The sequence below is a fragment of the Pistacia vera genome, unplaced genomic scaffold (genome assembly GCF_008641045.1).
Source record: "Pistacia vera cultivar Batoury unplaced genomic scaffold, PisVer_v2 Contig40, whole genome shotgun sequence".
Classification (NCBI taxonomy): Eukaryota; Viridiplantae; Streptophyta; class Magnoliopsida; order Sapindales; family Anacardiaceae; genus Pistacia; species Pistacia vera.
The window spans coordinates 2,002,928-2,014,539 of record NW_022196224.1 but is presented as its reverse complement, the minus strand read 5'-3'; the positions used below and the strand labels follow the sequence as shown (position 1 = coordinate 2,014,539).

The following is an 11,612-nucleotide window of genomic DNA, read 5'->3' as shown; positions in this document are numbered from 1 at the left end:
ATTCAAAGGACCCCACTTAGAGCTTGAAGGTGGGCCACACAAATTTCTCGTCCGGTTGTGTCTGGTCACAACTATAAATCGACCATTCGGGCTATGTCTTTCTCCCACTCATACTCTCTTCTCTCTCTTTTTTAGCTTCAGCCTTTCTGCCAAACTTTCATTTTCTTGCCATTTCATCCCCTGTTTTCTCCCTCCTTAAACAGAGCACTCTGTTTCTGGAAACTTTCCCCTCTCCTTTTGTTAATTTCCTCTAATGGGTAAGCTTCGGTTTTTGTTATGACCACCACGATTCTTTTAGAATTATGTGATAATAATATTTCTGTTGTGGTGTTGTTATTTGCAGTGAGTTTCATTAAAGAAGGACAAAGGATGGCGAACCAGAATGCGGTGATGCCTGCTGAAACAATCAACATGATAACTGTGGCGGCAGCGGTATCGGTAGCGCAGAAGCCGCCGGTGGTGCCACTGATCGGCGGATACGTTTCTTTGTCGAAGAAAAAACTGTTGAAAAACCTGGAAATCAATGGCGGCAACAGGCTTAATTCTTGGGTTGACTCAATGAGAGCCTCTTCTCCAACCCATCCGTCTCTTGACCAAAGTTCTTGGATTGTAAGAAAACTATATCAAACTTCACAAATATATAAATAAATAAGTAAAACAAATAAATAAATAAATCAGCTTTTTGAAAAATGATGATGATGATGAGTTTGGTTTTGAAACTTTCAGCTTCACCATCCTTCAGCTCTGGAGATGTTTGAGCAGATAATTGACGCCTCAAAGGGGAAACAAATAGTGATGTTTTTGGACTATGATGGAACTCTTTCACCCATAGTTGAGGACCCAGATCGAGCTTTCATGTCCAAGAAGGTTGATTAATTAATTTCTTAAATTTTTAATTATATAACAAAACAAAACAAAATAAAAGAAAAATACTTCTCCTGTTGCCAGAAAACACTTTCTCTATTTCATCTGTTGCTGAGTTCTTCTTCTTCCTGCTTGTTTCAGATGAGAAAGACGGTCAGAAAGGTGGCCAGATGTTTTCCCACTGCCATCGTGAGTGGCAGGTGCCGAGACAAGGTACATTTATATATTTTCATGGCTNATGATGATGAGTTTGGTTTTGAAACTTTCAGCTTCACCAACCGTCAGCTCTGGAGATGTTTGAGCAGATAATTGACGCCTCAAAAGGGAAACAAATAGTGATGTTTTTGGACTATGATGGAACTCTTTCACCCATAGTTGAGGACCCAGATCGAGCTTTCATGTCCAAGAAGGTTGATTAATTAATTTCTGAAATTTTTAATTATATAACAAAACAAAACAAAATAAAAGAAAAATACTTCTCCTGTTGCCAGAAAACACTTTTTCTTCTGTCGCTGAGTTCTTCTTCTTCCTGCTTGTTTCAGATGAGAAAGACGGTCAGAAAGGTGGCCAGATGTTTTCCCACTGCCATCGTGAGTGGCAGGTGCCGAGACAAGGTACATTTATATATTTTCATGGCTTCAAAAGGATCAAATTTTCTTCAGATTTTTCATTCAGAAATTAAGTAATCTTCTGGTTCATCTTCCGCTCAGGTTTATAACTTTGTGAAATTGGCTGAGCTTTACTATGCTGGCAGCCATGGCATGGACATTAAAGGTCCAGAAAAAGCTTCTAAATACAAGAAGGTAAGTTTCTTTTCAAATATTTTCATCTACTTCTTTTATTCAATAAATAACATAAATAAACCTTGATGTTTATTTATATTTCTGGGTTTATCAGGACAGTGAAGCTGTTCTCTTTCAACCCGCCAGTGAATTTCTTCCCATGATCGATGAGGTAATACTTTGTCACCTTCACAATAATATCATTAACAAAAATATAATTCTATTTATTTATATTAAAAAATAAACATTATTTCAGGTTTACAAGCTCTTAGTAGAAAAAACAAAATCGACAGAAGGAGCTAAAGTTGAGCACAACAAATTCTGTTTGTCTGTTCACTTTCGTTGTGTTGATGAAAAGGTATATATACATATATATATTGATAAATATAATTATTCTATAGTACGAAAAATAAATAATTTTCTGAATATTTCTTTTGTTGAATGTATCAGAAATGGAGTGAATTGGCCCAGCAAGTTAGGTCAGTGTTGAAGGAATATCCAAAACTGAGACTCAACCAAGGAAGGAAGGTGTGTCATTTGATTTTGGCATCCCATTATTCGGGATATTATAAAGTTTCGTAAAAATAAAAAAATAAAAATTTAATTTCAGTTTGTGGATATGAAAGAGAAATGTCTCATTTTCAGTGTAATTTGTTTGATATATTTACAGGTATTAGAAATTCGTCCTACTATTAAATGGGACAAAGGGAAAGCTCTTGAATTTCTGCTAGAATCACTGGGTAAGTTCATTTCTATTATTATTATTAAAATGAATAAATAAATAAATATTTTAGCATTATAATAAATAAAAATTTCCTTTATAGGATTCGCCAATTGCACAGATGTCTTCCCTGTTTATATTGGAGATGATCGAACAGACGAAGATGCATTCAAGGTATCCAATGTTGAACGTTAAATTAAACTAATTAATTGATTAATTATAATTAATTGATTAATTAATATCCCTTTATTTATTTTAATTAATTAATATTTTTTGGTTAATTTTGATTAGATGTTAAGAGACAGAGGGCAAGGCTTTGGAATTCTTGTGTCAAAATTTCCCAAGGATACAAGTGCTTCTTATTCTTTACAGGAGCCTCACGAGGCAAGTCTCAATTTCATGGAATTATTTTATTTATTTACTTATTGTATTATTTTTGCATGCATGAATATGTAGAATAATTTTCCTTTTTTTTTTTAGGTTATGGATTTTTTGGGACGGTTGGTAGAGTGGAAGCAACACCAGTGAGGGCAACGTTGAAGAAATTAATGTAGTTAAAGACTTAAAGGCTAGAAAAATCGGAAAATAATTATAAATAAATATAATTATAAATTAATCGAATTCTTACACCCTTTTGAATATTATTGTTTAAAAAGGGTTAGGAAAATCGATGAAATTATGTAATTTCTTGTTCAGAATATATAGAAAAAATGAACAAGAATGAGGAAATTAATTAGTTAAATATTATTATAGATTAATTATGTCTATTTTTTTTTTTTTTTTTTTTTAGTGGGGGGCTTGAAGGCCTTGTACATCTTGTAACCAGTTATGTACGAGGGTATAAATTATAAATTATTGTAATCTTTTTCTCAGTTTTATATTTTTAAAAAAAAAAAAAAAAAGGAAATTATTCCTTTTACTACTTTTTACGTGGCTTGCACTCTTGCAAATTATCATAAATTCTTCTCACCATGGAAGCAAAATTGTTCTTGTTCTTGTTCAACTATAATGGAATCTAAATCTAAATCTAAATAAATAAATAATTATATATGGATATACAAATTTTGATTAAAAATTATAATACTAATCAGGGTTTAATTTGGTAATGTAAAGGTAAAATAATTAGGTAAAAATTAATTGGCTCTAGGATTTATATATGTTGCAACTTTTTTGTGATTCTATAAAGGACAAGGAAAGCTTTTTTGTGGCTTATAATTTAAGGTTTTAATTAATTAATTAATAAATTTGTGCACCAAAGCAAATTAAAAGTGAGTGAACTTTGAATAATTTTGGTAAATTAATTATGTAATTAAAATCTTAATTGAATTTTAATTGATTAAAGTATTTGACATATTTTAAGGTTGATAATATTCTCCAAAGGTTATGGAACCATTGTTAAGTTAAAATTAATTAGAAGTTAATTAAAGAATCAATTAGCAATGTAGGAAGATTCCAAGGCAAATCAATTAATTACAAGCTCTCAACTCATTAATTACTCAATCACCTACTTTAATTAAGGTTGTTAATTATTATTATTATTATTATTATTATTATTATTATTATTATTATTAGTGTATTATAATTGATATGAAGCCAAAAGAAAAAAAGGGTATCAACCATCAATAATTGCAATTAAAAGGAACCCTTTTATAAATAAAATTTCCTTTCGGTTTAATTAGTTTATTTGGGACAGTTAACATCACCTTTACCAAACTAGATTGCTTAGTATTATTGAATAAAATAAATATTTCATTAATTAATTGACAATTATAATGTTAAATGTGTCGATTTCACTTATAAAAATAACTCAAAATGTATTTCTTTTTTGGGATATATTTATTATCAAACTCGTACTATCCTAGCAATAATCAGGTTAAAAAACGACTCCAACAATGACTTGGTCCAATATAAAGTATAAACACATTAAGCTTCTCAAATATAGAATGCTAACAAAACTTTAATTTGATCAATACAAGAAAGAACCTCATTTCCCGACAATTTTCTAGGGCCACAAAGGGTTTTTTTCAAGAACAAAAGGTCATCATCAGAAGCAAGTAGAAACTAATCAAAATTTATCACTATAGTACAAAAAATTAATTAGATGATTGATCTTACTTTTAAGATAAGAATAGACATATCATAATGATAACCATTAATTTATGATTGGATTATTGGAGAGAAAATTAGGGTTATGTGGAGGCCCCATATCATATGTTGAAGCTAGGTTCCTTTTTTTACTTTAAATTGTATCTAATGCTGAGTCAAAAGCTTAATTTTTGAGGTAGATATTTGAAAAGATGGCAAACCTTTCTTCATTTACTTGCTCCCTTTAAGTTTCTATGTTTGTTTTATTTTATATTTTATTGGGATATTTTAAAATGAACAACTACCTAGCCTTTATATCTCTTCAATTATTGATCAAAGATGATTAATTAATTAATGCATAATTAAATTAGAAAAGAAAATGACTTGGTAATACGTGTAATTAATAATCTAATTGCTTGTCTCATGTTATGGTTATGGGTAGCTAGCTGCCTCCTTTTGTACATACCATATATGTGTAATACACCCTTTTTAGAGACAAGAATTTTAGTTTAATTTTAAGCCTTATATTAAACCTTATTATAAGATGAAAAATGAGTTGTCACCATAATAAGACATAGGTAAAAGTTATTATTAAAATTCCATTACAAATTATTTGAATTGACTATATAATTATTTTATTTTCTCTAACATGCCTCAGAAGCTGCTCTAAGGTTCCAACTAGCAAGCTCATGTTCTTCAAACAATAAATCTGTGTCATTGGCTCTCTAGATTTAGAGGAAACCCCACTGAATTAAAAGAATGATATGAATCTACGTTCGAAATTGGAACCCTAGTTCGAAACTGGTAAAAATAAACCATAACTTCTACTATTCAACCAACATTTGTGAACTTGAGTTTAAAATTGTAGTTTCTGTAGAATTATATAGTCTTTGAATTATAGGTTTGATCATTCGACTAACTATTTATAGACATGAATAGAATCCTATATCTACCCATTTATTACTTTTATTTTTACTCTTTTTTGTTCTATTTATTTAATTATTTTTCGATTTTTTCGATTTTTGTTGTTATTATAACTTTGAAATGAGAGCTAGAGAAGAGTGAGGAAGGAAGGATAAACTTTTTTGGTTAGGCTATTGAAAGGGAAACCCACCACTAACAAGTAAGAGAATCTAAAAAAAAAAAAAAATGGTTGAAAGAGGAGTTGGAATCCACTTAAAAGAGTGTTTTGATGTGAAGAAAACACATGGATTTTTGAATAGGACACTAACATGCCTCCAAGCTTTCACAACCTCGGCTCTCCTTTTGGACGTGGAAAGATGAAATCCACTACATTCAAATCCTTTCTATCATTGGTGCCATAACTCAATTAAACTAAACTCTCTTTTACTATCAACAATTATTGCTACCAAACCAACAACACACACATCTTCACTTCTATTAATGCCACCAACTCTCCTTCCCCAAATCACTCCGATAATGTATCATCCATTAAATGAATTCAATAGATATATCTCGATAATTCACTTTAAACAGTTGATGATACACTCCAATCCCTCTTGTTCCCACCAAACCAGACCTTATAATATTATAAAAATCTGTCAATCTTGTATAGATATATTCTGATAATTTTCGCTAAATAGTTGATGATACGATATTTTCAATCTTACTTCTATCATTAGTAAAAACATTATATTGTATACCAACATTTGAATCCTCCACCTTATTCCACCATACAATCCCTATAAATACTATAATTTTCTGTTTATAGTTGAATGGATTCTAGGATTCATGTAGTTGAATCCCTCTTGTTCCCATCAACCCAATGCTTATAGTTATTATAACGTTAAATATAATATGATATTATCTCTCCGAAACGGTTTTTTATGAATCTATCTCGATAACTTTGAGTATATAATTAATAAGACGAGATTTTAAAAGTTCTTTCACGTGAACATCTAGCACTTACCGATTATAAATATAGATTCATGTATGTGCTTGGTGAGACTGATTGGTTGAGTAGATTTATGAGGATGCAATACTTTTTTTGGCAAATGTATGATCTGGCCAGGGATGGTCCTGTAGCATACGTGTTGGGCAACTCATTGATACACCGAAGAGATTTTCAACACGTGTGGCGATCTCGGGAATCAGTCCCCGCCTTGAGGGCCGAGAGCCACGGAGGACGGTGGTAATGGGTTTGTCGTGAGACACCATTTTATAAAAAAATGGATAGAAAAAATTGTCAAGCTCTTGCTCTTAGAGATCACATGGAAACCCATGTGGTCTAGATGCTCTTGTTATGGGGAACAATTGTCTATGTGTAAAATAAAGCATTTGATGGAGCTATTTGTCAGAATTTATGTGACATTTATATAAGAAAAAGATTGATGAGGAACTTGGTGAAATTTTTTGCATAGTTATGACATTAAAGATGTAATGTAGAGAGTAAGAAGTTTGAAGAAAATAAGATATAAAATTTAAATATAGTTTTAATATTGTATATACAATCTTAAGAAGTAGTATAATGAAAATAAGAAATACGAAAATCTTATGAAAAAGGGATTTAATTGAAATTAAATGAGATATTTACAGAAACAAATTTTAATATATATATATATATATACAATCTTTAGAATAGTATAGAATGACAGTTTTCTATAATGTTTAATATGAAATTGACAGTTTTCTGTAATGTTTAAATGAGATATTTATAGAAACAAATTTTAAAATATATATATATGCAATCTTTAGAATAGTATAGAATGACAGTTTTCTGTAATGTTTAGATGAGATATTTACATAAACAGTTTTAAAATATGTATATACAGTCTTTAGAAAAGTATAGAATGACAGTTTTCTATAATGTTTAATCTGAAACTGACAGTTTTCTGTAATGTTTAATCTGAAATCACAAACTGTTTGATAGGTCCGATTATCTAATCTTTGAATTACAATTAAAAAAAAAAAAAAAGTCCCACTAAAATTAATTAACTTTAGAGGATAAAAAGAAGATTAGATCTAAAAACGATTTGAAGATAAATTAATTAAATTGATAAAAGGAAAATTAAGAGAACATAGACAAGGTAAGTGCAAACCAGCTTAACATTTGTCGATTAAACTTTGCTTTTTGTTAAAATAATATAAGATAAAGGTGTCTATGATCTTTCTGTGGGAAGTAATGCAACAATCAAATAATTAATGGGCAATGAATTTGATAGATAACTAATTAAGATTAAATAAAGAAGAAAGAACCCATTTGAACCCAATAAAGAGAAGCATGATTTACAACAAACCATGTGAAATAAAATAATTTAAAAATTAAATAAAAAATAAAGAAAAGAAAAGGTGGGTGGTTCTTTATATATACTTCCATGATAGTAAGTTGTAAAGTATTTTAGATTAAAAAAAAAAAAAAAAAAAAAAAAAGGAAGCAAAGTAAAGTCTGTATGTATTGATAACTACGTAATACATTTCTTTTAAAGTTTTCTTCCTTTAATCCAACACTCTTTTAAAGTACAAATCCACTAGCTTGAAGATATCTAGCTTTCTTTTAAAATATTATGAACCTTTCATCCCATACAATTATATTATTCTACTTTGGTGACTGTTTGTTCTACATTTTTGGTAAATTGAAACTTTGATACAACTCACAATTCCGTGTGTCAAGAAATTATCAGAAAGGAAATATAAGGTCATGATCGATAGTTATATAAATAAAAGTATACGGAAGTGACAAGTTTAGGAAACAAATTAATAAAGGGAGAATGACATTTTCTCATCCAAGGTTTGGCATAACGACACTTTCCCACCCTTCGTTAGGTTCTGTTATGTTTTCTGTTAATATTTTATTGAAAAAACGAAAATACCCTTCAGTATTTTACTTTATTATTTTTTAATTAGCCAAAAAATCAACTATTAAAAAGTTAAAAAAGAAAAAATAGTTAACCCCACTTAAAAGTTAAAGAGTAATGCTATGAAATTGTTTAAAATTAAATGACTTTAATATTTATTTATTTATAATGTTATCAATATCTCATCATTATTATTTAATAATCTACTAAATTTATAATGTTTTTCATTTTTACTAATTAACATAGAAAATCAATATTTCTAATTAATTAAATAAACAAAGAAAAAAATGTATATTTACACTTGGACTAATAAATAATCAAATAAAGACTTTAACTTAACTAAATTTTAATTTATAATAAACTATTTAAGGGTGTTTTTGTCTTTTCAATCAAATATTAACAGAAAACACTAACAGAACCTAACGAAGGGTGGGAAAGTGTCATTTTGAAACTTGACGGATGGAAAAGTGTCGTTTCGTCAAACCTTGGGTGGGAAAATGTCGTTCTCCCATTAAGAAAATACGAGAAAATAATGAAAAAGGAGTTGAAGTTGAGAGAGTCTCTAAATCTTTTTGAGTTGTCTCGATCACTCGAGTCTTATTGAAGCATCCATATCATATGGGATAGCAAGGGTCGAGCATAACTTTTTTTTTTTTTTGTTTATAATCGTTATTTAATATGGTTTTAAATCATAAAATTGCTTGGATTTTCTAAAGTCTTTGTATAAAAATAAAGTAATCCTCGAGAAATATGTATATATATCAAGTCCATTATAATTATAGGTTGACCAACAAGAGGGTAATACTATGGTTCCAACATGGTAACGTCGCCGTGCCAATAACCCTAAGAGAGAAAGAGATCCAATGGTTGACCTTGACCTTAAACCCTAAATCTTAAACCCTAAACCCTCCTCCGGTAACGTTAGTGGGCAAACAATATTGTTTGCACCTCCTTGCTTAAGATTATTCATTGGGTTTTGGGTTTGAGGCCACTACTATATAACTGGGCTTAGAGAATTAGTAATTGGGCCTCAACAGATTGAGATTTGGGCCAAGGACTGAACCTTAATAACTGAACTCTAGTTAATTGACCATCACACACCAATCGCTTTACAAGAAGAAATACATAATTAAAAAATTTCAAGCGCGAAAAAACATCAGAAAATAATTTTTAAAACATAAAAGAAAATCGAAATATTTGAAGAATCAAATAAGAAATTAAAAATTCATTAAGATTAAATGAATGATCATACCAAGATTACCTAATCATAAATCTCAATAAATTCTAAAAACAAAAATAAGAATAATAATACACAATAAGTCCATTCTCTGATACCAATTATAATATTCAATCATCAAGAAAAAAAAAAAAAAAAAAAAAGAATCATATATCGAAAAATCTTCCTATTGCATGAACACAATTAATTTACCACCATCTACGCCACCTTAATAAATTAAAAATTTACTCAATTCAATTAATTAACTATTACATTTTTGTGATAAAATCCTTATACCTGCGCCCCTCAATGCGTTAACTTTGAATTCGCAATCCACATTCATGTCATTGCTCCAAAGATTTAAGAACCCTAAATTCATATCTGCGTTAAGTTTCATTTTAAGACTTAGTGACACTTGATGATCGATTTTTTTGTCATTGATACTCTGGTCAATCTCTTGAGGTACCGCTCCATTCGATCCGGCTAGGTTTAAAAGAACAGTGTTTGAATCACTTCCTTCTAGTTGCAATTTCGGAAAGTCGCCCATGGCAAGCTGTTTTGTCTTGAAAAATAGCGAGACACCACCACCACTACTTGCAAAGTTGATTTTAATTTCTTCATTAGGGTTTCTTGCTTTCAAAGAAATGTCGTACCCAATTCGTGATTTGTTCGTAGCATGCACGTTCACAATGGAGAAAGCAGCCGGTTTAGGGCGATAAACTTGGTGTAATATCACTAGGGTTATGGTGATTACAACACCAATGATAACCAAGATCATAATAATCCACAAAACACGATTGCAAACCGATCTCTTCCCCATTGCAGTCGGGCTATTGAGATGATGTTCTACGATCTTAGCATTTTCGGGGGGTGGAACGCGATAAATTTGATCTTTGGGAATTTGTACCACGTAAATACTCAAATCATTTTCTTGCTCTGATGTAAATGTTATAGGTTGTGTTTTGTATTCAAAGGAAGGGTGTGGGTGGTGGTGGTGGTTGGGTGGCTCATTTGGGTGGTCACCGCCGCTGCTACTACCACCGGTAGGTGGAACCCGCTCCTCCATGCGAGAATGGGGAGCGGCGTAAAAAAGAAGGGTTCTGGGTGGCAAGCGGAAGAAATAAAAGAAAAGGAGAAATTTAGGGTTTGCATGGGAAGAGGTGGTTGAAATTCGGAAGATAATGCATGTTTTCAGTTTGTGTCAGAAATGAGTTTAGGGCTCTAGGGGATGGCGGATGGCCTTTTGGTCATCCAAATTAATTTCAATGGTAGAGACTTGGTCAATGCAAGAGATGTTTAATTTAATGGCAATCACCCCTAACGCTTAATTAGTTATATTCATTAATTGATTAATGTCTTAATTTATCATCTTTTGTTTTGCTAAATTTAAACTTTGTAGAGTGTATTATAATCAATTTGTTAAGCTAATTTTAATTATAATTGCATTTATCCCACTAATTACAGTGATTATGCAGTGAGCTAGAGCAGATAACTAGTAATATTTGTGTTATTACTATTATTGTTTTATTAACAGCATTAATACCTTTTAATATAAATTGAAATCAACAAAAATAGGTTGTAACCCTAATTAAGAATGGTTTAAATTAACAAATATAGGGTATTGATGTAGAGAGAAATTTGCTCAATCAATTTTTTTAGTGTTAATATGTTATTTAACTGTAAATTGGTTAGATAATAGCTAGCTATATGTTGTTTGTATTGTATTCTGTTTACCTTATTTAGTATGATATTATAGCGATTTATACGTCTTTGTATAACATATATAAACAGGTAAATATTGTATACACACAAACGAAAATTCATTTTTGAATCGCGGATTAGTAGATCAAGTTTAGGCATTTCAATTCATAGTAAATCCCACCGATAAATGAATTTACTAAATCACCATATGATGATTTATATAGAAGGTAATATTGTTTCTACACTAACATGACTTCAATAAAAAAAATGACTATTGCTAACATATAAAAGTGTTGTTGATGCAAGTTTTTACACCAACAAGACGTACGTAAATCTCGTGAGGAAATCTACACAAGGGTTTATAGTAAACCGGTGTTTTAAGGCTAGATTAATGTTAAAATGATGAATGAACACAAAGAATAGTGAAT

The 11,612-nt window shown here is 30.3% G+C and overlaps 2 protein-coding genes across 3 annotated transcripts; one reads left to right on the top strand and one right to left on the bottom strand.

The window, feature by feature from the left end:
• The first annotated feature begins 119 nt into the window (after positions 1-119).
• LOC116141639 (probable trehalose-phosphate phosphatase J) lies at positions 120-3,228 on the top strand. 2 transcript variants are annotated; one of them, XM_031427123.1, is made up of 12 exons: positions 120-257; positions 344-609; positions 1,134-1,274; positions 1,407-1,478; positions 1,575-1,667; positions 1,762-1,818; positions 1,903-2,004; positions 2,097-2,174; positions 2,317-2,386; positions 2,471-2,541; positions 2,659-2,751; positions 2,848-3,228. In XM_031427123.1, exons 1-12 carry the CDS (start codon positions 254-256, stop codon positions 2,893-2,895), a joined length of 1,095 nt encoding a protein of 364 aa, XP_031282983.1. In that variant the 5' UTR covers positions 120-253; the 3' UTR covers positions 2,896-3,228. The 2 variants fall into 2 exon arrangements, with proteins under 2 accessions (XP_031282983.1, XP_031282982.1); XM_031427122.1 differs by lacking the exons at positions 1,134-1,274; positions 1,407-1,478 and adding exons at positions 727-867; positions 1,006-1,077.
• A 6,300-nt stretch (positions 3,229-9,528) lies between these two features.
• Positions 9,529-10,549, bottom strand: LOC116141601 (NDR1/HIN1-like protein 13). The gene is made up of 2 exons (XM_031427081.1): positions 9,781-10,549; positions 9,529-9,551 (listed from the first exon to the last, which is right to left on the bottom strand). Exons 1-2 carry the CDS (start codon positions 10,547-10,549, stop codon positions 9,529-9,531), a joined length of 792 nt encoding a protein of 263 aa, XP_031282941.1.
• Positions 10,550-11,612: the final 1,063 nt, after the last annotated feature.

Bases quoted from the DNA above. Each gene is read 5' to 3' on its own strand.
- LOC116141639 (XM_031427123.1), top strand. The intron at 2,175-2,316 runs GTGTGTCATTTG...ATATATTTACAG, and splicing joins GACTCAACCAAGGAAGGAAG to GTATTAGAAATTCGTCCTAC. The intron at 2,542-2,658 runs GTATCCAATGTT...AATTTTGATTAG, and splicing joins CAGACGAAGATGCATTCAAG to ATGTTAAGAGACAGAGGGCA.
- LOC116141601 (XM_031427081.1), bottom strand. From the start codon at position 10,549: ATGGAGGAGCGGGTTCCACCTACCGGTGGTAGTAGCAGCGGCGGTGAC. The intron at 9,552-9,780 runs GTATAAGGATTT...TTTTGTTTTTAG, and splicing joins TAACGCATTGAGGGGCGCAG to AATTTATTGAGATTTATGAT.